Genomic DNA, 27,836 nt, shown 5'->3' with positions numbered 1-27,836 from the left:
GGATTTCTTTAATCATTCACAGGTTAGCTAAATTATTTTGCTGGGTGAGTAATTATTCTTCCTTCTTCCCCAAATAGAAATCCCCCAAATCGTTTTGAGGGTACTTGAGGACTAAAGTTGAGAACCCCTGGTCTAGATGCCAAAATCTTTGATTGCAACTGCCCTATAATTTTTTAATCTGGATTTCCTTGAGAAACAAACTGTGATTCATACCAAATATTTAAACTGTTCATTAAATGGTAAACATTCAATTACTGAAGGTAAAAGGCATTTAGAGGAGATCATATACTGTGATATAAATAACTTATGAAATATCCATTTTTGTTCCAGTTATGTCCTTGGATCCAGCCAAGAATCTTATGGACGCCTTCTCCAATGTTATCTGTTCCATCATGTTTGGAGACCGCTTTGAGTATAAGGATGAGAGATTCACCAAGCTTCTTAGCATTGTAGAGGAATGTTTCCATGTTGCCAGCTCTCCCTGGGGACAAGTAATTAATATAATTGCAAGGATTATTATGTGCAATGAACATAATATTTGCATTAAACACAAACACCCATTATGAGGCAGAATTTATATAAAGCTTTGCAGTAGAAATACAATGCAGCCTAAAATGTCAATTTTCTCAAAATATACCTAGGATTGAAATGTGCACAGAGAACAAGCAACTGAGCATAAATATCCTGTTTTTGACTTAACAATAAACTGAAGGAAAAAATTAACTCTTTCTTTACCATGCATTTTTAGGTATTCCAATGAATGGAAGTTTTCAATAGTGCTGTTCTAGCTATTGTTTACACCAGTGTTTCCCATCTCCTATCCTCAGGGAACCCTGACAGTGCATGTCTTCATATTTAATTCTGCAGCACAGGTGTAGTCATTACTGACTGACACATATGAAAAGATCCACAGGTGGTACTAATAATTTCACCTGCGATTCTGAGAGAAAACATGGAAAACATGCACTGACATACCATCCTGGTTCGGACCTGGCATCAGACACCATTTACACTGCTCTTGGACCCAGGTTATTCACGGTTCGGCGCCAAACACTGAACCCGGGTCAGCCCTGTTAAAACCTATGGGAGAGAAGGTAGGTATGTGCTAAGGTGATAAAGACTGCAGGAAAAACATATTTTTATAAGACAGGGGTCTATTTATTAAGCTGAAGTTCAGGTGAGTCGGTGTGCTGCTGCGATGGCTGCATGTGCTTTCTCTCTGTGGGGCACTGACTGATGACATTATCAGACAGTGCCCCAGAAGTTCCAATCAGTCTTTCAGCATAATGACCGTTTCCACTGCCTCATTACCAGAGACCTACCCGTGTCCAATCCTGCTCGATTCCCAGGTAGGATTGCCGGGTCAACTGACCAGGATAATATTTTTGGAGCCGTTTCCAGTAAAGCCCAACCCAGCAATAACCCGGCTTTTGCTGTGGTATAAAAGGGTTATTATGTGCCTGGAGGACTGGAGTTATGAGTAAGACTTGCCACACATGCATCATTTTTTTGTTTTATAAGGAAATAACTGACTTCCTCAACAATCGCACCAATGTAAAATTGAAGTAGAGAAGTAAGTAAAGTCAGTTTAAAAAATAAAACAAAACAAAAAGCAATCAATGTTTGTGGTTAGCCATATTAAAGTAATATTTTTCTTTTTCCTTTCCTAACCTAGTTCATTTGACCTATTGCAGATGTGATTTACTTTGGAAGTTGTTGTTTCTTGTAAATAATGTAATTTAAGAATTCATTTAATAGGTTCTAATAATTCTTTTGGTCAATGACCTTCTTTGTCACTTTACAGCTCCAGAACATTCTTCCAGGAATTATGAACCACATCCCAGGACCTCATCACAAGTTAATCACCCACTCAGAAACACTGTCTGAATTTATATTTGAGAGAGTGAAGGTCAGCCAAGAGACTCTGGATACAGGCTCACCAAGACATTTCATTGACAGCTTCCTCATTAAAATGGAACAGGTAAAAACAACAACCAAAATTAGGTATATTCAGCTGCATCAGATAGTCTAATTTCATTAGGAGCCTTAACTCACCCTACTTTCCGCTTGTGTACTCCTACTCCACTTTCTTTCACTACTATTGCTTCTCAGCGATAGCTAAATACATACAGTGTGTGTGTATGTATCAGTGTACATATGTTGGCAATAGGTGGTATATAAGCGCTCAAAGAGAGTGGGCAACAATACTGTTTGAAGTATAGGTCACTATCCTAGCTGAGGCAAATGAGGACTTCCCCTATATCTCTATATATTTTGGGTTGTTAACTTGCTCCTCTTTAATGGTCCTGGCCTTAGGGCTGACCCCCTCTGTTCTGTATTAGCAAAGCTTACTGGGCTTCTGTATAAGAAAAGTGGTTTATATATGTTGGTACCCTCAACTGGTAAAGCAAGGTTGCTATACCTATCCAGGTCAAATGCAGCCTTTACGGCTCCTAGATTAAACTGACTGCTGCGGCTTGCACTTCACTGGCTTACTTAACTGTCTGGCCAGCCGTCCGTCTACTTCATTCACTCTCCCGGCCTGGAGCCTTCTCTGACGTAGCTGCCTGCCCTGGAAACCACGCCCCCTGGAGATCTCAGGCTTCCTTAACAACCGCCGGCCCCCACCATTGTCAAGTTGTAATGCAGGTGTCTTAAGGAAAGTTCAGGGAGGACAGAAACCTCAAAAAAAAAGAGATTTGCCCCCCAGCACACTGCAGCAAAAACAATACTTAAATCCTACATGATAATAGTGATTCAGAGGTAGTAGTTACATACATTTGCAAATATATGAATAAGCGCCAGGCCAATCGTCAAGGTTCCTCTATACTGGCATCCCTAGCATTAAGGGGTTCATGTCCGAGAAGCAAGGCACCCCAAAAAAATTCCAAAAAAGGGCCATCCCCAGGGCATCACACGAAAAAGGGAAAAAGGTGATAGTGAAGTATAAAGAAAAGATGTGTAAGTATAAATCAATAAGTGTTAATGAAATGAGAAAGAATTAAAATGACATAAATAATATACAAAGAAATAGAAAAGTGATAAAAGTATTCTATGTGAATTAAGTGGTGATGCCATGAGAAAGGCCCAGTCAGAACCCCCCCGGGGGCCCCACTCCCAAACGCCCACCCCAAAATAATTATTGCTACATAATAGTAGCACCCACTCTGGATCATATAATTACAATTGATGTACTGCATGATAACAGTACATATAAAAGCTGAGAGCTAACTTACCTTAGAGGTACCCCAAAAAACCTCCACATGGCACTATAAGCATCAGCACATCCTCCTAATGCTGACTGCCTTCATGCCTCTCCAAACTTGCAAATAAAATGGTAGTTGCTCAGATCAGCTTAATTGCATAACACAGGTGCTTGTAAAGGGCGGGGTTTACTCTGAACACAGAAAAAAAAGATATTTGCCCCCCAGCACACTGCATTCTGTGTTCAGAGTAAACCCCGCCCTTTACAAGCACCTGTGTTATGCAATTAAGCTGATCTGAGCAACTACCATTTCTTTTGCAAGGACAGAAACCTCCCATGGAGCAGAAGGACTAATTTTTGAAGATGGATCTGGATCTAAAACCAGAACCAAAACACGGTGGTCGGCGGCTCGGCGCACATCTCTAATTCATACCATGCTCATGTGCAATAGTCTTGAATCCCTGAAGGCCAGATTCTGAGTTGGAATGATCTCTTTTCACAGACACAAGTAGCGAGTTCGACCATAAAGCACATTCTTACAAGCAAATTTACGCATTTTGTGTAACTGCTGCTCTGTTATTTTTTGGTAAAGTATATTGTGTGGGAATTCAGTTAGCTGCGATAATATACTTTTTTGTGAAAAATGGCTTTTTATGTGATTAAATACTTATCGTGCAATCCTATTAGCCACGGTTTTTGTGGGTACTTATTCTCCATAACATTTATCGCAAATCAGTTTTCACCACCTCCTGACCAAGTGAAAGTTGTGGAAAATTCCTAATTTAAGGTTAAACATGTTGGGACTTGGTTAAGTACCACTGGGATGCATTCCTTAAGCTGGGTATGCGATATTTTGGTGACCGGCGATGTTCACCGACATTTCGCATTGTCTGTTCTGCACAGCCGATGGACAGATACGTCTGCAGGCATATCTGTCCATCGGCAGGTGTGTACGGGCGGTCTGCAGACCGCCCGTACACACACACAGCTGCACCCGGGAGGAGGGGGGCGGGACACGCCCCCCCGCCCACTGGGACATGCCCCCGACACGCTCCCTGGTCACCGGGACCTGCAGCAAGACACAGATGATGGCCGTTCAGTGTGTATGAATGACCATCATCTTCAGATATATCTGTCAGGTGTGTACCCACCTTAAATGACATAGACACAATAAGCTAAATTATTGTGAAAAGTGCTTGATAACTTAACGTGCAACAAATTATCGCTTTATTGCGGCTGATTGAATTCCATCCCTAAGTATTAATATATATTAGGGGTGTGCACCGGCCACTTTTCGTGTTTTGTTTTGGTTTTGGATCTGGATCTTTCTTCGTGTTTTGGATCTGGATTGGTTTTGCCAAAACCACCCTTCCGTGTTTTGGGTTCTGGGTTTTGTGTTTTGGATCTGTATTTTTTTTAAAAAAAGCATAAAAACAGCTAAAATCACAGAATTTGTTGGTTTCTCTGCTCCTATGCTATTATTAACCTCAATAACCTTAATTTCCACTCATTTCCAGTCTATTCTGAACACCTCACACCTCACAATAGTGTTTTCATGTCCAAAAGGTTGCACCGAGGTAGCTGGATGACTATGCTAAGCGACACGAGTGGGCGGCACAAACACGTGACCCATCTAGGAGTGACACTGCAGTGGCAGACAGGATGGCAGTTAGAAAAACTAGGCCCCAAACTGTACATAATGCAAAGAAAAAAAGAGGTGCAAGATGGAATTGTCCTTGGGCCCTCCCACCCACCCTTATGTTGTATAAACAGGACATGCACACTTTAACAAACCAATCATTTCAGCGCCAGGGTCTGCCACACAACTGTGGCTGAAATGATTGGTTCGTTTGGGCCCCCACAAAACAAGCTGGCAATTAATGTGTCCCTGCACAAACTGGCTCTACGGAGGCAAGATGTCATCCTCATCCTCCTCATCCACCGATTCCTCACCCTCTTCAGTGTGTACATCCTCATCCTCACAAAGTATTAACTCGTCCCCACTTGAATCCACCACCACAGGTCCCTCTGTACCTTTTGGAGGCTGGTCTCCCTGGAAGAGCTGATAATTCATTTTGATGAACATCATCTTCTCCACATTCTGTGGAAGCAACCTCCTACGCCTTTCGCTGACAAGGTTCCCGGCTGCACTAAACACTCTTTCGGAGTACACACTGGAGGGGGGGCAACTCAGGTAAAATAGAGCCAGCTTGTACAGGGGCCTCCAAATTGCCTCTTTTTCCTGCCAGTACAGGTATGGACTGTCTGACATGCCTACTTGGATGCTGTCACCGATGTAATCCTCCACCATTCTGTCAATGGTGACAGTATCATATGCAGTGACAGTAGACATGTCAGAAATTGTTGCCAGGTCCTTCAGTCCGGACCAGATGTCCAAACTTGGTCCTGCCTGCCCTGCATCACCGCCAGCGGGTTGCTTAGGATACCTAAGTTTTTTCCTGGCAGCCCCAGTTGCGGGAGAAAATGAAGAAGGAGCCGTTGACGTGTCACGTTCCGCTTCAGCTGACAGTGTGTTCACCAGCAGGTCTTTGCACCTCTGCAGGCTTGTGTCGGCCGGAAAGAGAGACACCACATAGGCTTTAAACCTAGGATCAAGCACGGTGGCCAAAATGGAGTGGTCTGATTTCAACAGATTGACCACCCTGGAATCCTGGCAAAGCGAATGAAGGGCTTCATCCACAAGTCCCACATGCCGAGCGGAATCGCTCCGTCTTAGCTCCTCCTTCACTTTCTCCAGCTGCTTCTGCAAAAGCCTGATGAGGGGAATGACCTGACTCAAGCTGGCTGTGTCTGAACTGACTTCACGTGTGGCAAGTTCGAAGGGCTGGAGAACCTTGCACAACACGGAAATCATTCTCCACTGCGCTTGAGTCAGGTGCATACCCCCTCCTTTGCCTATGTCATAGGTGGATGTATAGGCTTGTATGGCCTTTTGCTGCTCCTCCATCCTCTGAAGCATATAGAGGGTTGAGTTCCACCGCGTCACAACCTCTTGCTTCAGGTGATGGCGGGGCAGGTTCAAGAGTGTTTGCTGGCGCTCCAGTCTTCGGCACGCAGTCGCTGAATGGCGAAAGTGGCCTGAAATTTTTCGGGCCACCCAAAGCGTCTCCTGCACGCCCCTGTCGCTTTTCAGAAAATTCTGCACCACCAAGTTTATTGTGTGAGCAAAACATGGGACGTGCTGGAATTTGCCCAGATGTAATGCCCGCACAATATTGGTGGCGTTGTCAGATATCACAAATCCCCAGGAGAGTCTAAGTGGGGTAAGCCACTGGGCGATGATTTCCCTCAGTTTCTCTAAGAGGTTGTCGGCGGTGTGCCTCTTACTGAAACCGGTGATACACAGCGTAGCCTGCCTTGGAACGAGCTGGCGTTTCTGAGATGCTGCTACTGGTGACGCTGCTGCTGTTGCTGCGTAAGGTGATACATCTACCCAGTGGGCTGTCACAGTCATATAGTCCTTAGTCTGCCCTGTTCCACTTGTCCACATGTCCATGGTTAAGTGGACATTGTGTACAACGGCATTTTTCAGGACACTGAGGACACTTTTTCTGACGTTTCTGTACAGTCTCGGTATCGCCTGCCTAGTGAAGTGGAATCTAGACGGGATTTGGAACCGGGGACACACTACCTCCATCAATTGTCTAAATCCCACTGCACTAATGGCGGATACCGGACGCACGTCTAACACCAACATAGCAGTCAAGGCCTCAGTTATACGTTTTGCTTCAGGATGACTGCTGTCGTACTTCATCCTCCTCGCTAAGGACTGTTGGAGGGTCAATTGTTTAGTAAAAGTAGTGGTGTTCCTACTTCCTCTCTGGGATGATGAACGACTCCCAGCAGCAGCAACAGCAGCAGCGGCAGCAGTAGGCGTAGCAATGCAGGATCCTCCAGAGGAATCCCGGCTAGGAGAGTCAGTCATGCCAGTGACATGGCCTGCAGGACTACTTCCGATCCTGACTAAGGAGGAAATTGACGAGGAGGGAGTTGATGGTGTGGTTTGCAGGCGCTTGGATACAACAGGACAACGGGATTTAGGTGTCCCTGGACTGCTTACGGTCTTAGCCAAAGTTTCTGAACTTGACAGTAACTTTTTATGAACGCGCTGCAGGTGCCGTATAAGGGAGGATGTTCCTAGGTGGTTGACGTCCCTACCCCTACTTATTTCACCTTTACATATGGTACATATGGCAAGACAGTTGTTGTCCGGATTTGGATAGAAATATTGCCAGACCAAAGAGGTGGAATGTTTGGTCTTCTGCCCAGGCATGACCGTGATGGGCTTTTTCATCCCACGGACAACAACTGTCTCCCCCGGAGCCTGATTTAAACAAACCACATCACCATCAGAATCCTCCTCGCCAACTTCCTCCTCAGCGCCAGCTACACCAGTATCCACATCCTGTTGTACTTCAACAGTGACATCTTCAATTTGCATATCAGCAAGTCGACTGTGGGTGCTCCTTTCAGCACTTGCAGGGGGCGTGCAAATGGTGGAAAGAGCCACCTCTTCCCGTCCAGTGCTGGGAAGGTCAGGCATCGCAACCACCACCACACTTGGACTCTCCTTGGGGATTTGTGATATCTTCTTAGAAAGCACAGTTCTTTGCTGTGCTTTTGCCAGCTTAACTCTTTTGATTTTTTTAGTGGGAGGAGGGCTTCCATCGTCATGTGAAGCTGAACCACTAGTCATGAACATACTAGGGATCGACCTTAGCCGTTCCTTGCCACTCCGTGTCGTAAATGGCATATTGGCAAGTTTACGTTTCTCTTCAGCTGATTTAAATGTCTTTTTCAAGGTCATTTTCCTGAACTTTGCCATTTGGGATTGTATGTGCCCTCTACTATGACATTGGGCATCGGCCTTGGCAGACGACGTTGATGGTATGTTATCGTCTATGTCATGACTAGTGGCAGCAGCTTCAGCACTAGGAGGAAGTGGTTCTTGATCTTTCTCTATTTTATTTTTATCGGAGAAAGTTTGGTCCTCCATTTATGTTATATCGATTTTATATATACGTGCGGCTAAACACAGAAAATAATTTTTTTTTTGGTTTGGACTGGAGTGTACTTTCGGGGGTTACAGCACCCTTTAACGGTCAAGCCAGCCGGCCCTTTACTTATGGGACACAGGCGCACTCTTGGCACTACTTTGTTGATGCACGTGCGGCTACTGCGCACACAATTCACAAACACAGAAAATAATTTTTTTTTTGGTTTGGACTGGAGTGTACTTTCGGGGGTTACAGCACCCTTTAACGGTCAAGCCAGCCAGCCCTTTACTTATGACACAGGCGCACGCTTGGCACTACTTTGTTGATGCACGTGCGGCTACTGCGCACACAATTCACAAACACAGAAAATAATTTTTTTTTTGGTTTGGACTGGAGTGTACTTTCGGGGGTTACAGCACCCTTTAACGGTCAAGCCAGCCAGCCCTTTACTTATGACACAGGCGCACGCTTGGCACTACTTTGTTGATGCACGTGCGGCTACTGCGCACACAATTCACAAACACAGAAAATAATTTTTTTTTTGGTTTGGACTGGAGTGTACTTTCGGGGGTTACAGCACCCTTAACGGTCAAGCCAGCCGGCCCTTTACTTATGACACAGGCGCACGCTTGGCACTACTTTGTTGATGCACGTGCGGCTACTGCGCACACAATTCACAAACACAGAAAATAACTTTTTTTTTGGTTTGGACTGGAGTGTACTCTCGGGGGTTACAGCACCCTTAACGGTCAAGCCAGCCGGCCCTTTACTTATGACACAGGCGCACGCTTGGCACTACTTTGTTGATGCACGTGCGGCTACTGCGCACACAATTCACAAACACAGAAAATAATTTTTTTTTTGGTTTGGACTGGAGTGTACTTTCGGGGGTTACAGCACCCTTAACGGTCAAGCCAGCTGGCCCTTTACTTATGATACAGGCGCACGCTTGGCACTACTTTGTTGATGCACGTGCGGCTACTGCGCACACAATTCACAAACACAGAAAATAATTTTTTTTTTGGTTTGGACTGGAGTGTACTTTCGGGGGTTACAGCACCCTTAACGGTCAAGCCAGCCGGCCCTTTACTTATGACACAGGCGCACGCTTGGCACTACTTTGTTGATGCACGTGCGGCTACTGCGCACACAATTCACAAACACAGAAAATAATTTTTTTTTTGGTTTGGACTGGAGTGTACTTTCGGGGGTTACAGCACCCTTAACGGTCAAGCCAGCCGGCCCTTTACTTATGACACAGGCGCACTCTTGGCACTACTTTGTTGATGCACGTGCGGCTACTGCGCACACAATTCACAAACACAGAAAATAATTTTTTTTTTGGTTTGGACTGGAGTGTACTTTCGGGGGTTACAGCACCCTTTAACGGTCAAGCCAGCCGGCCCTTTACTTATGACACAGGCGCACGCTTGGCACTACTTTGTTGATGCACGTGCGGCTACTGCGCACACAATTCACAAACACAGAAAATTATTTTTTTTTTGGTTTGGACTGGAGTGTACTCTCGGGGGTTACAGCACCCTTAACGGTCAAGCCAGCCGGCCCTTTACTTATGACACAGGCGCACGCTTGGCACTACTTTGTTGATGCACGTGCGGCTACTGCGCACACAATTCACAAACACAGAAAATAATTTTTTTTTTGGTTTGGACTGGAGTGTACTTTCGGGGGTTACAGCACCCTTAACGGTCAAGCCAGCTGGCCCTTTACTTATGATACAGGCGCACGCTTGGCACTACTTTGTTGATGCACGTGCGGCTACTGCGCACACAATTCACAAACACAGAAAATAATTTTTTTTTTGGTTTGGACTGGAGTGTACTTTCGGGGGTTACAGCACCCTTAACGGTCAAGCCAGCCGGCCCTTTACTTATGACACAGGCGCACGCTTGGCACTACTTTGTTGATGCACGTGCGGCTACTGCGCACACAATTCACAAACACAGAAAATAATTTTTTTTTTGGTTTGGACTGGAGTGTACTTTCGGGGGTTACAGCACCCTTAACGGTCAAGCCAGCCGGCCCTTTACTTATGACACAGGCGCACGCTTGGCACTACTTTGTTGATGCACGTGCGGCTACTGCGCACACAATTCACAAACACAGAAAATAATTTTTTTTTTGGTTTGGACTGGAGTGTACTCTCGGGGGTTACAGCACCCTTAACGGTCAAGCCAGCCGGCCCTTTACTTATGACACAGGCGCACGCTTGGCACTACTTTGTTGATGCACGTGCGGCTACTGCGCACACAATTCACAAACACAGAAAATAATTTTTTTTTTGGTTTGGACTGGAGTGTACTTTCGGGGGTTACAGCACCCTTAACGGTCAAGCCAGCCGGCCCTTTACTTATGACACAGGCGCACGCTTGGCACTACTTTGTTGATGCACGTGCGGCTACTGCGCACACAATTCACAAACACAGAAAATAATTTTTTTTTTGGTTTGGACTGGAGTGTACTTTCGGGGGTTACAGCACCCTTAACGGTCAAGCCAGCCGGCCCTTTGGACTTTGAAGTAGTGGACACAGCCCCTATTAACAACAGCAGCACAGCACAACACAGCCAGCCCCTATGGACTTTGAAGTAGTGGACAACAGCAGCACTACACTACACTACACTACACTACACTACACTACACAGCCCTAACTCCCACCCTCCCTCTTCACTGTCCACAGCCGAGTGAGAAAATGGCGCCGACGCGGGTACCTTATATAGGATCCAAAACCCGCGAGACTCGGAAGGCGGGATGATGACGTTTTGCCTCGATTTCTGATCCGAGTCAGGCGGGAAAAGTCGAGCCTGACTCGGATCGGACTCGGATCGGGGGGGCTCGGGGGGGGTTCGGATTTCAGAAATCCGAACCCGCTCACCCCTAATATATATATACATATAAATGCAAGAACTTTGACCTTACTGATATCTTTGCAGGAGAGGAATGATCCTAATACAGAATTCAATATGAAGAACCTCCTGGTTACAATGCATAACCTGTTTTTTGCAGGGATAGAAACTGTGGCCACTACCCTGCGTTATGCACTACTTATTGTATTGAAATACCCAGAGATACAAGGTGAGTAGGTAATAAATGAAGTTCTAGGACAAGTATCAACACTCGGTGAGGCTGTTCCAAAGCTGAATGTACATCTGAAATCGGGCACACATGGGTGATAGAGTCAAATGCATGGTGTTTTCAAATACAAATCCTGTCTATGCAGATGTCGATGTAGGTGCAAAAATATAGCTGTCTGAAGGCGTACCTTTTGCATTCAGGGCCTGATTCAGAGATGGATGGTAAAGCAATTGCACTTGCAATTCTGCATGTTACGCAGTTGTGAAAATTTGCTAATGTTTCCGAAGCTTACCTGAGCATAAGGACGCCCACTGCTGCATTCTCAAATCCATCCAATGCCGCTCTCCTGCATAAACATCGGTAATATCGAAGAACATCGGCCAGTCACGCAGCATGTGAGGCAAGTCTGATCAGCTACAAACACTGCAGCAAATGCAATCGCAATGGCTAAGTTATACATGCCCATGAAATGGTGTTCAAACAGTCAGACACACCTTTATTTTTCTGCCCCCCCCCCCCATTAACACCCCCAAATGCTGACTACCTGTCACTCACTTTGCGAATGGATCCTCTGTGAACGTAATCACAAAACATTTGCCTTGTGTGCGCATTACAACTTATACCCATGTGCACTAGCAAAAATCGCTCGCTCTGCATAAATATCAGCATTGTGTCTGTCTCTGAATCAGGACCTCAGTGTAGGGCAAGTGCATGCTGATGATGAAGTAGCAAACCAAGGGCCTGATTCAAAATTGCACGCTAATGCATAACAGCTGTGTAATTGGACACAACAGCTGTATAAACAAATATGCTAATACCTGTAGGGGTCATCTGAAGGAAACCGATGTCTACTGCCGGCATCTCAGATCCGATGCCTGTGACCAAATATGCAGGATTGGATCAACATCGTAACCATTGGTCGTGATGTTTTCAGCATCGGCCATCCGAGATCTTTTTTGGGGGGACATCATAATTTATGTGGATTATGATTAATATAAAACATAACTCATTAAACTCCACCCAGAATGAAATATTTAGTCATAGGTAGTCTTGAATCTTCTATTTGCTTCCTCATTGGTCATGTCTAGTGTAGACAGAGATACTGTGTTACCATACCAGTAAAACTTATTTTACAGCTAAACTTCATGAAGAAATTGATCAAGTTATTGGACAAGATCGAATTCCAAATATTGATGACCGGATCCACATGCATTATACTCAGGCTGTGATTTCTGAGGTGCAAAGGTTTGGTGATGTTCTTCCTCTGAATCTGCCACATATGGTTACAAGTGACACCCAATTTAGAGGATATCTGATCCCCAAGGTATGATATGATTCTCTCTTTGTTTATTTTCCCTGCAAACTGCAACCAGCCTTTACTGGATTTACTAAAATCAGTAATGCCGCTAAGAAGGTCCATAAAGACGGAAACAATATCTTAGAGTACGATATTTGAAGAAGCTATCCATTCTGACCAAGTAGATAAGATACAGTGTATATTGTCATCATATGTTTCTCTTTTTAAGGGGCAGTCTCAAGTTTTAAACATTGGTTCCTGGAAGGTTATTCCACTGAATATGTATTTACATTTCTGCCATCTTTTTTGTTCTCTAGACAAAGCAGAGACATTGACTGAAAATACTGCCCGTAGGTTAGACAAATTCTCTGGAAAAACCACAGAAAAATCTCCAGAATAACATACAGAGCAGACTGACCAATCATCTCTTAAGGAGGCACAAAACACACCCAATTTTTGCTATTATCTATAATATTTTAAGGATACAAAACAATGAATATATTTTGTTTTAAATTGGAAAGATTTTATTAATTATTTATGAAGATTTATTGATATACAGTAGTACCAGGATATTCAATTATGTTTTGCAACTGGTAACAAAACAGTAATAAGGTTGGGGAATAACAGACAGATAGACAGTCCTGCTGGCAATCTCACAATTTAATGAGAAAAAGAACATTTCATACATTGGGATAAGTGCACAAATAGCACATTTGCCAGAAGTACCAGTAGTACAGATATTGTGCTGCACTCTACCTTTGTGTAATCTGATGAGGTTTTATGTCTTCGATGACTTGAATCATTGATGGGATTAATGTCTAATCCCCTAAAGACACCAATAGTATACTAGAACACTGATTAAATTGAGTATGACTTTACTAATATTGTCAAGATAAAATACAAATGTCAACAAACCTTCATGGGTTACGCCCAAAGCATGCATGAATAATTAAACATAAAAACATTCAAGTCTGTATGCACATAGTCGCTATGTTTCAATTGCTCCAAAAGTAAATAGCATCATTCAAGTCAGTTTGTCCCAGTATATATTGTTGCTTAATGATCTCTGCTACTTAGTGCAGTTTGTAAATAAAAGAAAGAAAGGGCTCGATTGTATTTAAACTTCCAGCTTCTTCTTATCCATAGGAGACAGTCACTTATTTTTTATTAACAAAGGAAAATCTGTGCACTTAAACAGAGTAGCAGGGACCCAGATATCATGCTGGTAACAGAAGCTTGTCAGCGTATATGAAATGCAGGGGCTCCGGACTTAGCTGCCTCTCCGGATTTCAGGCAAACCTCAACCCTGCCTTGTTGTAGATGTCCCACAGGGCCTGGTTCTAATGGAGGTACTGATCCCATCTTGGGAGGGGATGTGGCCGGTTTGGGCTTGTTAGAGCGGGCATCGGGTATCCCCTCCACTACGGAGACTCACCTGGTATTCCTCCGTATTGGGAGTTCATTGGATCGAAAAGTCTATGGAGATTATGTGGGTGATTATGGAATTTGATAAACTGCTTGAGGAAGGATTTTTCTGAGATGTAGCTTTCTCCCAAGGCAAATGTATATCAGAGCGTGACTGTACACCCAAGAGTGATATATTTATCTTGTATAATGGCCCTGTTGTGGCAAAATAGTTCTAGGTGGAGATCATATAATGTGAAACAGATACAGAATAGGCGATACAAATAGTTCAGAATAGGCTGTGTAAATTGATTTATTTGTAATGAATATTTAACTGAATAACAGTGTAAGTCAATAACAGTTGATCATTCAGAATAAGCTGTTTCATTAGATTACTACTGTAATTTAAGAGTGGTTCACTTTGGGAAGAAAACTTGTTTTGAACAGTGAATTATACTTTCAGGAAGTGTTTAATGTTTCTTTGGGTCAGGGTTGGCATCTCTACTTCCTGTTTGCTGTGCTGGATTCTGAAGTGACTGCTCATGTAAGTCCTGTTCAAGTTCTTTGAATAGATCACCAATGTACATGTCAATCTTTGGTGAGGAATGATGTAATTTCTGACAGAAAAATTTCACTGTTAGAGATGTTATTGTTTACAGTTGTGGAGTGATACAGCTTTGGCTTTGTGATGAGGTGTTGTTCACAGTCAGAAGAGATCAGGATTAGGTGGTGCAGTCATTGGAAACTAATAATAATATGTGATCTAGTGTGTGCAATAATCTCAAACCATTATATATAGGTTCTGGTCATAATCCAAACAGCGGGGATTCTGGTGCTCAGAATTCCGGCACCACCGGATTCCTGAAGGTAAGTACTGAAGTTAGGGGGAGGGTTAGGGTTGGAGGTTAGGCACTAGGGGGTGGGTTGAATTTAGGGTGTGGGGAGGGAGAGGTTAGGTTTAGGCACTGGAGGGGAGGATAGGTACAAGCTCCTGGAAGGGTTAGGGTTAAGATAGGGGGAGGGTTAGGTACCCTAACCCTGTCTGGATGCCAGCATCCCGATTCTGACAACCAGGATCCCAAGCAGTCAGTAATATATATTACAATAATGTGCAAAAGTTTGTTCATGGTGTGGAGAAAATGCTGCAAAGTGAGAATGTTTTCAAAAATAGAAGTATTAATAGTTTTATTTTTATCAATTAACAAAATACAAAGTGAATTGACAGAGGATAAATCTAAATATATGGTGTGACCACCCTTTTCCTTCAATCAGCATCAATTCTTCTAGGTATACTTGCACAAAGTCAGGGATTTTGTAGAATCATAGGCCGGTGTATGATTAACCAATCATACCAAATGGGTAATAATGATAATCGTTTTCATATGTATGTTGAAACACAGTCATTAACTGAAACAGAAACAGCTGTGAAGGAAGCTTAAAACTGGGCAGTAACAGCCAAACTCTCCTACAAAGGTGAGGTTGTAGAAGACAGATTCATGTCACAGTTCATACACCATGGTAAAACTGAGCACAGCAACCCAAGGTAGTTTTACTGCATCAGCAAGTTCTCTCCCAAGTAAAGTTTTTAAAGCAGACTGGGGTTTCAAGATGTGTTGTTCAAGCTCTTTTGAAGAAGCACAAAGAAACTGCCAATGTTGAGGACCATAGAGGCAAGAAAACGCAGTGCATCAGATGAAATCATGCTTACTTTCCTTTGAAATTGGAAGATGTCCAGCAGTGCCATCTGCTCAGATATGGCAAAAGCAGTGGGACCCAGGTACACCCATCTACAGTTCGGAAAAGTCTGGCCAGAAGTGGTCTTCATAGAAGAGTTGCGCGCAAAAAGCCATACCTTTTGATGTGGAAACAAGGCCAAGCAATTCAACTATGCACAAAAACATAGGAACTGGGGTGCAAAAAATGTCAGCAGGTGTTCTGGACTTATCAGTCAAAATGTGAAATATTTAGCTGTAACAGAATGCAGTCTATTCACTTGTTCACCGAAGGGCTGAAGAACGATATGATAATGAGACAACAGTGAAGCATGGTGGAGGTTTCCTGCAAGTTTGAGGCTGCATTTCAGCAAATAGAGTAGGGGATTTGGTCAGGATTATTGGTGTCCTCAATGCTGAGAAATACAGGCAGGTATTATCCATCATGCAATACCATCAGGGAGGCGTCTGATTGGCTCCAAATGTATTCTTCAGCATAACAATGACCCCAAACATACAGCCAATGTCATTGAAAACTATCTTCAGTGTAAAGAAGAACAAGGAGTCCTGGAAGTGATGAAATGACCCCCACATCCACAAAAGATCTGTACTCCAAGATGTTTTGGAACAACCTCCCTGCCAAATTCCTTCAGAAACTGTGTGCAAGTGTACCATGAAATGATGCATACATGAGCAGAGGCCTGGACACACACAGACACATAACAGAAAATAAGCAAGCAAACAAACATAACAGGTTTCAGCACTCCTTGTGCTTAGAAGTCAGCAGTGGTTTGCAGGCACAACTAGCCATGCTCTCCAAGCATAGCCCTTGGACCCTGCACTACAACACAGTAGCTACTGCCTGGCCACTAGTCAGCATCAGGGCAATGAGCAACAGGTTTGTGAGAGTTTTGAACCCTTCCTGTGCTGCTCAGTGATGATATCCACACCTCCCTTGCTGCAAACTGGACAGCGTTCACACTAGAACTGTGGGAACTGATCCCACAAGAATATATATATATATATATATATATATATATATATATATAAAGTGTGTGTGTGTGTGTGTAATATATATATATATATATATATATACACACTTTGTGTGTATGTATGTATATATATTCGTAGGAATCACCACTCGACCTAAGCCTGGCGGATGAAATACAGATGCTGGAAGGCCGGCAGATGAAGATCCCGATGGGGAAGGTAAGTAAATTATCCCTAACCTTCTCCCCCCCTAACCCTAACTCCCCCGCGGTGGTGCCTAACCCTAACTTTCCCTTTCCCTAGCCTAAACCTAACCCTCGTGGGGAAGCTGCCTAACCCTAAGTCCCCCCGGGAGTTCCTAATGCTGACCCTCCCCCCATACAATCGGTATGCCAGGCGTCGGGATTTCGGCATGAGACTGATGATAGGCATCGGTATTTTGATGCCTGTCATCATCAGTCCCATGCTGGGATTTCCCTGTTGGGAACCTGGTGGTTGACATATTGTCTACCGGCTTCCAAACTACATTATATATATATATATATATATATATATATATATATATATATATATATATATAGAGGTGCTATTATTATTTTAGTCTTTAGGTAATATTTAATCTATTTGAGATCAAATATTACCTATCTTTTTTCAATCCAATGTGTTGGGAAAGACAAAGGCCCTCATTCAGAGCCGTACGCTGTGAGCAGAGCGCACGCTCTGAATGAGGGCCGCCCTCCATAAAAATGAAGCGTCCTCCTGGACGCTCGTATAGCTGTGGGTCACCACCCACAGCCTATACGAGCGTGCAGTTTGATGGCCGCGATGGTCTTGACCATCGCGACCAACGAAACTGCGAGCCGGAGCCTGCGGTTGAGGTTTTCAACCGCAAGCTCCGGAGTGATTTTGGCTCTATCAGAGCCAAAATCACTCCCACTGACATCAGTGGGCCGGCTTCTGACTGGAGGCGTTCCCGTGGGAACGCCCCCATCAGGGAGGCATGCCCCTGGCACGCCCACCAATGGGGGCGTGCTGTCAATCAACATCGACAGCACGCCCCCTTTGATCAGACACAACGAGCGAAGGACTTTCCTTCGCTCATCGCGTCTGGCGCATGCGCACGACGGAGCTCCCTCTGTCGTGCGCATGCTCAGTGCAGAACATCGACCCACTTGCGAGCGGACAGCCGCTCGCGAGTGGGTCTGAATCAGGGCCAAAGTCTTGTGGAGGAGAATGCAATGAAGACCCACAGATCACGTAGTTTATTTTCAAGCTACCCAAACAGATACATGAACCTGTATGATCAGTCCCACGGCAGTGATCAGCACAGGCATCTGTTTGGTTCATACATATTTTCACAAAAATCAACATCAGATATCTATACTCCGATTTGGTATATACAGTATTTGCATGATATCACAGAAATTTGGATTCTAGGGAGTCCCTATTTGTTTGCCTGGTGAGGCATTATTTCTTATGTACATTGTTACCCCTTGAGAAGTCTGTATAGGATGACGAATACGTCGGGTAAAAATTGGGCACACCTGTTTGGGGTCCCACTGATGTGGAGTATAGAATTCTAAGGTGGGAGAATTTTTCTCACTATACCCCCAATCTGAATTGTGTTAAGCCTTGCATGTTTTTTACTGTCAAGTGTTTTAAAGATTGTTATCTTAAATAAATATACATATGCGTGTCAGAATTTTTATTTATTATTCTTTGGGTGTCTTCCCTTGGTGTGTGGGTTTATTTCTCTAGAGAAGGATAATGCTCCAAAAGGAGGAACATGCTGGATAAAAAAGCTTTGTTTACTTCTATGCGGTTTGAGAACAAGTCTCCATTTGGACATTTACTCTTTCAAGCTAAAGAATCTAATGTGGAACATATAGCTTGAAGATAAACTACGTGATCTGTGGGTCTTCATTGCATTCTCCTCCACAATACTTTGCCTTTCCCAACACATTGGATTGAAAAAAGATAATCTATTTGAGATCAAATATTACCTATAGACTAAAATAATAATAGTGCCCTTTTTCATATATTTGTTGTGTAATTTGTTTATCCTTCTAACAGGGGATTTTTATGAGGGGAGCAGCTGGTAGTCATATACAGTAATTTATATTATAGTTACAATATTTAAAGTGCAAACTGTAGGCATTAGAAGTGTGTGTGTGTGTGTGTGTATGTATGTATGTATGTGTGTGTGTGTGTGTGTGTGTATATATATATATATATATATATCAGTCTCTCATTGACCGGCACTCAGTTCCCTCAGATTACCACTTGCCCAGTGCTCGGACACGTGGGCTACACATACAGAGAAAAACTTTGAACAGCTTACCATGTTGTCAGTGTCAATAAATATATATATATATATATATATATATATATATATATATATATAATTATAAATTGTCTTTGCACTTGCACTCTTCTTCTGAATATCAACATTCGGGGTGTCACTGCAGGTTCCACCACAACTTGCACTTGTGGCTTTAAACACATAGGAGAGTTTTTAGAAGTGGAGATGTTGGCCATAGCAACCAATCAGGTTCTACTTAACATTTAACTAGCACATTCTAGAAGCTAATAGCTAGCATCTTATTGGTTGCTTTGCGCAACATCTCAACTGCTAAAAACTTGCACTTTAGTAAATATACCCCATAGAGTCATTAAGCAGGCACTCTCCAAGTAACTCATTGAAAAAGTTCACTTTAATAGTATTTTAAATAATCATCACTACCCAGTGTGAACTATATTCATCGATTCACAATTCATTATTGCCAAACAAATCAATGATGAAATCTGCATTTCAGCATTCAGAGTCTGTAAGGCTAATACTTGAACAAAAAAATGGCAGCTGCTCAATCAATCTGGTAGTACTGTTTTCAGGTGCATGAAAGGGAGGGGTCATACCAAGTAGAAAAGAGAGGGGGTTTTAACCCCATATTGTTCCTCAGCACACTGAATTGTACCTGCAACAATATATAAACACTATATGGTGATAGAATTTCAGAGATATTGGTTGCATGCATTTTCAATACATGGGAAGCTGCTAGGCCTCATCACGGCTTCTCTGGCACTAGCAGTCCCTAACATTAACGGGTTCACGTCCGGGGCACAGAGCACCCCAAAAAACATCCAGCCCAGGACCCCCCCCATGGCATCACATGAAAATGGAAAGAGTGACAGTGCAGTGTAAAGTATAGATGTGTACGAGTAATTAATAAGTGATGAAAGAGATTAAAATCTATGTGAAAAAAATACATAAATAAAAAACAAACATATAAGGTGATGTGAAAAGTAACTATGTGTATTAAGTGGTGATGCCCTGAGGAGGCCCAGCCAGAGCAGCCTCAGTGGCCCTATGCGCAAACGCTCACCCCAAATGTAATATATGCCAATTAAAGCCTCATAATAAAGGCACATATGAATTTTGGCAAATGTAAGGCCTCATGACATAGGCACATACAATACATGAATGCATCCAAACTGAGAGCTAGCTTACCTGGGAGTCACCCCTGGGAACTCCAGCTGACACTACTAGAACCAGCATGCCCTGCTAATGCTGGCTCATTCATGCATCTCATAACCACAACAAAAAAATGGCAGCTGCTCAATCAACCTGGTAGTACTGTTTTCAGGTGCATGAAAGGGAGGGGTCATACCAAGTAGAAAATAGAGGGGGTTTTAACCCCATATTGTTCCTCAGCACACTGAATTGTACCTGCAACAATATATGATCACTATATGGTGATAGAATTTCAGAGATATTGGTTGCATGCATTTGCAAATACATGGGAAGCTGCTAGGCCTCGTCACGGCTTCTCTGTCACTAGCAGTCCCTAACATTAATGGGTTCATGTCCGGGGCATAGCGCACCCCAAAAAACGTCCAGCCCAGGACCCCCCCTAGTGATGAAAGAGAGTAAAATATATGTGAAAAAAATACCTGAATAAAAAACAAACATATAAGGTGATGTGAAAAGTAACTATGTGTATTAAGTGGTGATGACTTGAGGAGGCCCAGCCAGAGCAGGCTAATACTTGGACAGCCTAAATATTAACCTTACAGACTCTGAATTCCAGTGTATTAGTTCATGATAATACACTGGGTGGTGAAGATAATTTAAAATACTATTAAAGTGAACTTTTTCAATGAGTTACTTGGAGAGTGCACGCTTAATGACTCTCTCTCTCTCTATATATATATATATATATATATATATATAAAACAAAGTCACAGTTTATTGAGGAAAGTTTAGGTGTATGAACCATTAATGTATAACAAAAGAGAGCTGAGCAAGTCAGTGACAAAATGGTCCCTTGTAAGCATCTGTCTGTTTGTTAGGGCTAATATTGAGAGCCTCTGGACGTGTTTTGATGCAGTTTTCACTATTTTAAAGTTTGACAAAAAGGAGCCAAGTAGAGAAGATTTTAGTGAAGCAAGTCAATAGAAAAAGGACATCCGTGCGCTTTCTAGGCTTATGCTGCATAAACCATTAAAGATATCTCACAACAATGAACTTTATTTTACATCATTTAGAGATTGAATAATATTATCCAGTTTCCGCAGGAAAATTGCAGCAAGCCCTTTTTACTGTTACAGTGTTTCTCTTTTTTTCCAGTTTCTCTTTCATTTATGTGAAAAATGATTCTTTAATTTCAACCTACTCCATTTCCCAGTAAGATTTTGCTTTGGCATTACAATAAATAAAGTACAGGGACAAACACTTAACGTGGCTGCAGTTGACCTAAGTGTAGACTTTTTTTCTCATGGACAACTTTACGTGGCATTAATTATTATTATTATTATTATTATTATTATTACAACTGTCTTTTATTTATAATGCACCACATGGGTTCTGCAGCTCCATACACAGTGAAGGAGCATAGCAATATTACAAAGTACAAGTTTCTTGAGACAGTGTAGTTACATTTAAGAACACAACTTTCCATATATATTTAAGTAAATTTCACAGGTTGCATGAATATATAGCGACACGGAGGAATACAGGGTTTTCCTTGCAATTCTGAAGGAATGCAGATTATTATGTTATGGCTCTATAAATGGTGCTCACATCATAAAATATTAATTGTTGCTCTCACATGAATATATTTTAATGCTCCATTAACCATAAAATAATATTGCCCCTTAATATAATTAACAGATAACTTTGCTCTCTTAATAAATGTGTTTATTTTGGTCCCTAAAATACTAATAAAAGCATATTGGCCCATGATAAAATTATTAATGTTTAATTAAAGATTTTGCTAAATGTACTATATTGTGCCTCCTTATGTGCTGATTGGCCAGTTCAAACATAATGCAAATTAATCTATCTCACTTGTCTCAATTGCCTAATATTTCTGTATTTTTTTTCCAGCAGGTTTGCAAACCAGTGATTGGTATTTTTTTTGGCTTATACTTTCCTTAACACAAAAAATGGGATTGTAATTTTGAATGTTGCACTTGTAAAAAGGCATTTTTTTCAGTGGTTTTAAATTATAATATGTTAATACATTTTTAATATTTTATAAATAATATATATTTTTTTTAATGTCATTTTTTTACTATATCTATAGTATAACTGCCAAAATTTTCAAAACACTTTTTGGACAAATTGCTGCTGAGCAGGTACATTTAATACCAGGTATTTTATTAAGTGGGCCTTAGTGTATTACAGAATTCATCATGATAGATTTTCACAAACCTTTTTCTTTGGTGGTCCCCAGTGGTACAAAGACCTATTTTTGTTGGGGGGGGGTCTAATTTTTTGATTCTTTTAACTATTTCTTATAACTAGTTTTGGAAACAGCAAGAAATCCATGACATTATTTCAGAAATTAATAAAATAAGCATCTGCACACTTATCCAGAATATGAAAGTTTATCTATATACAAGTATTGTATCAACTTGTAAATTTAAGTGAGCACTGACACCTCTTTCCTGAGTGACAGAATCTTCTTTCACAGAGTAAAAGCAATGAGTTCACTAAATCTTATTGGACTTTTTCTTGTGTTAAATATGTAATACTCTAATTTAATAAATATTAACACAAATTCCCACTAAATAGAAAATAAGATATGAGAATTGCAATCAAAAAGTGTCATTGTACTCTGCAAGTATTCAGAATTGAATACATTTTAGGACACAAACTTCCTGAAGCTTGTACAGACTGCACATGTGGCACTACTAGAGGAAACTAGGAAACTGTATTCAAAACAAAAATATCTTTATTGCAGGCAGTAATAAAAATGACAGGAAAGGGGTCAGTGGATCAACTGCTTGTGTAACTAATTTCTTGCCTCCAGAAGGTCTGTGCATGCAACAGTTTTGGCATTAAACTAGTTTGGCAACTGACAACAAACTGACCCAATTTGTACAAATTTTTAATTGCCCAATATTGTTTAATTTTATATGTAGTTTCCCAAGGGTTCCTAGCACTATAATAAATGTAGACATTCAGGCCCTGATTCAGAGACGGATGCTCTGAAAGAGCGCTCGCTCTGAATCTGGGCGTTTTTTTTGTTTTTGTGTGGCCTCCTGGCCGCTCGCAAAGCTGTGGGTGACCACCCACAGCTATAGTATGCGGCCAGGATGATGGTCGTGATGGTCAAGACCATCGCAACCATCGGGCTTGCGATGAGACCCTTGTGGTAGGGTCTCGTGGTCACAAGCCCCAGAGAGCTTCTGGCTTTAATAGAGCCGGAAGCTGTCCCACTGACATCACTGGTGATGTCAGTGGGGCCGCCACGAAATGGCAGGCATTCCTTCGGGAACGTCTCCATTTGGCCAGCCACCCCCCTTGCCCACCTACCAAATGGGGCGAGCTGTCAATCACCATCGACAGCTCGCCCCCTTTGGTGCGAGACCCGGAGCGACAGAGCACACGTCGCTAGCCGGGTCTCGCGCATGCACACAACGGAGCCGGCTCCGTCGTGCGCATGCCCAGTGGGCAAACTTTGACCTGGTTGCGAGCACTCAGCGTTTGCGACCGGGTCTGAATCAGGCCCTCTGTACAAATTATTTGGTTACCTGCTAACAGCAGAGAAGCTGTGTTAATTATTCACTAATCAAGTTAACCTGGTTGAGTCGGCTTGTTTGGATCACCACAGTGGTACAGAATAAACATCTCATTGGGTCTGCTGTTGCACCAACCATTAAAATATTGTCCTAAAACTCTTCAGTCATCTTTTTAACTGGGGGGGAATGTGCCAGCAAATAAGAGAATATTGATTTGGTAGAATTCTCAGTAAGGTGTGTTGGTTGTTCTGTTTTATATTTATAAAAATCTGCAGAAGTCCAGATTGCTTCATTGCTACAGCATTGAAGAAAGTTGCCTAAAAGAGGAGAATTATATAAAAACAATTACTACAATTATCTAAATTGCAATGTTAAATTAATTTGCCACTAGCCGGCTGAAGCAGATAAGGTTGAAAAATGGACATAAAGTACTCTAATAAAAGAAAGTAGACACAAATAATTAAACATTAGCAAACAGCCTACTCCAAGCATCTTGCTTAACTATCATTATCATCTGATTGAATTACTGATTCTGCCTACTGTAACTGACATCAGTCAAAAAACAAAAACAATGCTTATATAATTAAAATAAAATACATATACTGTATATGGTGTTAAAATGATCCTCATTTATTGGAGATCTGAACTATTAAGACAAAACATCAGAAACATGCACAGTGTAAATTTATGCAAGGTATGCTTCGAAAACCATCAGAATAATTCCTATGCATCAGTCCTTTAATTAATTTAATTTTCATATTGTATTTATATAGGTAAATGACTCTTTATACTTAATATCATATTTCCACAGGGCACAGAAATCTACCCTCTGCTCTGCACCGTTCATCGTGACCCCAAATACTTCTCTACTCCATACAAATTCAACCCCAACCACTTCTTGGATAAGGATGGCAAGTTCCAAAAGAATGACGCCTTCATGCCTTTCTCTGCAGGTAAATCACTCCAATAACAATCAGAATATGTGGCTTCATAGTATAAAAATAATGAAACATTATCCAGTTCATCCTCTCACAAAGTAGGTTCTCCGCTGAAATGTGATATGATCAGAATATTAATTCTAGAGTTTTCAGAGTCACAACTTTGATCACAGTGGCAAGTAGTAAAGTTACCAGGTGTAAGATGATTTTCTCCATCATTACATTGGATGGGCTCAAGTTGCAAACACACCTATATAGAGGTGAGAATTTTTCTGCTATTCTTCTATTGAAAAACACTCCAATCTGTGAACAATCATTGGTGATTATATCATCTTATTTAATAATGTACCGAGCACTGATACAACCCCTGATGAAGCCTCATAAGGTGACAAAATGCATATGTTTAAGAGGCTCAGAGATCCACTATAAGGATAACACAATCGAACTCTGAACCCTAGAATTAGGGTGGAAAAATCTTATACCTTGAAAGTGGAACATCTGCAACTTACTGTGAAATAATTTGTATTGTGAAAAGTGTGGTTTATACAAATATATATATAGAAAAAAGATATTTCAAATTGTAGTATTGGGCTTACTGCCCTATGGTTTTATCTTCTGAATTTTGGGTATAAAACCATTGGTATTCTTGTTTGTTGTGGCATGTTTGTAACTTCCAGATACTATATGCCCCCTAGAACAACTTAGTCCTTGTCAGTCAACAGAAAATCTTTAGATAACTATCTAGGAAACAGAGAATACCAGCTTTAGTTTACTTTGTATGTGCCCTCCAGTGGTATGTTTGTGAATATATATATATATATATATATAATGTGTTTATTTATTTAAAAATAAGCCTGTCATCTGCATACATTGGAGCACACATTTTCTATCTTAATATTCATGAAAATGCCATATTGGTCCAATCCACAGGGTGACTTACTCTATATCACAAATATTAATTTTAGAGTTTCGCCAAGCTTTTGTATTGCATGACAAGTATTACCACTCAATAAGATTGACAGGAGTTATCTGGATACAATAAAATGATTGTGTGGAAAAGAAGAGGAACACTGAAAAGTTTTACTGGACATTTCTGCTAGGTTTACTAGCACCTTTTAAAGAAGACATAAATTGTATAAAATAGATTTTTTTTATTGAATTACTTAATATTTAATTTAAACAAAATATAAACAAATAGAAAATCTAAGTTTAGAGCCCATTTAACATTAGATATAGTTGCCAGAATATGGCTCAGGTTGACAATATGAGACAAACTTTGCATTCTAAATCATTAGCACAATTATTTTATTTTCATGACAATTAAGCTATTAAGTTTATAATTATTAAACTAATACATTCAAATTCAATGGCTTTGTCATGTTTCACATGCTGTAGAAATACTGAAAATACCCAGTGCACAGTACACACTCTATTGAACAAAATAAAACTGCAAGGGGAATTGTTAGGCTGGTCAAAAACTGTTTGTATACTTTGTTGACTATAAATATAAGAGGATTTTACACATTTCATTCAGCACTGTAGTATGAGTCCCCAAATAACTACTGTAAAAATCAAAATAATTAGTAAATTGATCCTTTATATTTCTAATTTATATTTTTTATAGGAAAACGGATCTGTCCTGGGGAGAGCATGGCTCGAATGGAAATTTTTATTTTCCTCACCACCATTTTGCAAAACTTTAAACTGACTTCAAAGACTGAGTTCACTGAGTTCGATATTGCTCCAAGAATGACCGGGTTCTTAAATGCCCCAATCAACTATGAGTTATCATTTTTACCTCGCTAGAGATGATGTACACTGAACCTTCAGTTAGAGTATTGTGATGACTCACAGCTATTTGTAGCCAATAGTGGGTACCTTTATCTTTATTAAGCTTATTTTAGATTAACGAAGGTAATTAAGACTGTAAAAGTATACTTCAAGACACTGGTGTAATTATCATCAAAAATTACTGCCTCTCGAGGCCTAACCTGGGGGCATAGCTAGACCATTGTGGGCCCCATAGCGACATTTTGAATGCCCCCCCAGCACTCCACCAGAATGGGGGAGGGGGGAAGTCAGGATAAAGCAGTGGGTGGTAAGCCAGAAAATAAGATGGCATGGGGCTCGACAGAGTGGAGGGTGGGGAAGGGCAGACACTGAGTGTCACTTACATACAGTGGTAGATCTAATATAAAAAAACCTATACATTCACTCAAGCATGCACTAATCTTGAGATTGTTGGCTGCACATGATTAGTTCCTTATTGTTCTGCTGAACTTGGTCTACAGATCTGCTCCCACCATATTCTCTATTCAGTTCCTTTTTGTTTTGCTGATCTTGGTCTACAGGTCTGCTCCCGCTGTATTCTCTATCAGCACACCTGATCACCAGCAACTTCATGTTTCATCATCCAGGACTCTCAGTTTTTCTCTTCCCCAACCAAACAGCTATATTCTTCCCAGCTCTCCCTTGTCCCATGCACTCTGTCCTCCATCCTGCACTTTCCCTTCTTTATCTTTATGTTGATTCTCAGTTCTCCATCTTTTTCCTCCTTTTTGTCCCCCTTTCCCAGCTAATCTGTTCTGTTCTGGCTGTTGCCCATCCTGCTACTGATCTTCTCTCTTATAAACTAACTATCTCTCTTTTATTACTTCCTCTGGGCCCCTGCTGACACCCCTCTCTCCCACCAGCTAACATTCTTCTCCTAAGTCACCTGGGACCCTGCTGCTGTCCTTCTCTCCCCCCAACTGATTTTCTTCTCCTAAGCCCCCCTTCATTTCAAGGTTCCCCCTGGGACCCTTCTACTGTTCTACCAAAGCCCTCCCTCTCAGAAAACCCTCTCTCTTCTCCTGTAAAACCACCTACACTAGTCATTGAGCCTCCCCCATTCCTCATCTGGCCCACCCATCTGCTAGTCTATTCTACCCCTTTCATCTGGCCCACCTTGCCTTGTTCAGCCTTCCCCCTCTCCTCATCCAGAATGTGCCCTCTCATTTAGCCTGCCACCTCTCTCCTCATCTGACCTTCCCCCTCTCCTCATCCAGCCTTCCCCCAGTCTCTCATAATAGCAGCAGGCAGAAGCATGCTTGTAGGGGACAGAGGGGGAACCTGAGAGAGAGGAGCTCAGAACATGTAACCCAGGGCCACCC

At 41.8% G+C, this 27,836-nt stretch overlaps 1 protein-coding gene across 1 annotated transcript in view; it reads left to right on the top strand.

Annotated features, from left to right (window-relative positions):
- Positions 1-26,802, top strand: part of LOC148502858 (cytochrome P450 2G1-like) — a 34,842-nt gene extending 8,040 nt beyond the window's left edge. The window contains exons 4-9 of the mRNA XM_088449323.1: positions 331-491; positions 1,805-1,981; positions 11,176-11,317; positions 12,454-12,641; positions 24,558-24,699; positions 26,309-26,802. Coding sequence (XP_088305449.1) covers positions 331-491; positions 1,805-1,981; positions 11,176-11,317; positions 12,454-12,641; positions 24,558-24,699; positions 26,309-26,490 — 992 coding nt within the window. The 3' untranslated portion in view covers positions 26,491-26,802. The remainder of the gene's footprint in view (positions 1-330; positions 492-1,804; positions 1,982-11,175; positions 11,318-12,453; positions 12,642-24,557; positions 24,700-26,308) is intronic.
- The last annotated feature ends 1,034 nt before the right edge of the window (positions 26,803-27,836 follow it).

Source organism: Taudactylus pleione, unplaced genomic scaffold (genome assembly GCF_031769625.1).
Source record: "Taudactylus pleione unplaced genomic scaffold, aTauple2 ptg000481l, whole genome shotgun sequence".
Taxonomy (NCBI): Eukaryota; Metazoa; Chordata; class Amphibia; order Anura; family Myobatrachidae; genus Taudactylus; species Taudactylus pleione.
Note: the sequence above shows the minus strand (reverse complement) of the source record. Positions and strands in the feature narration are given on the sequence as shown.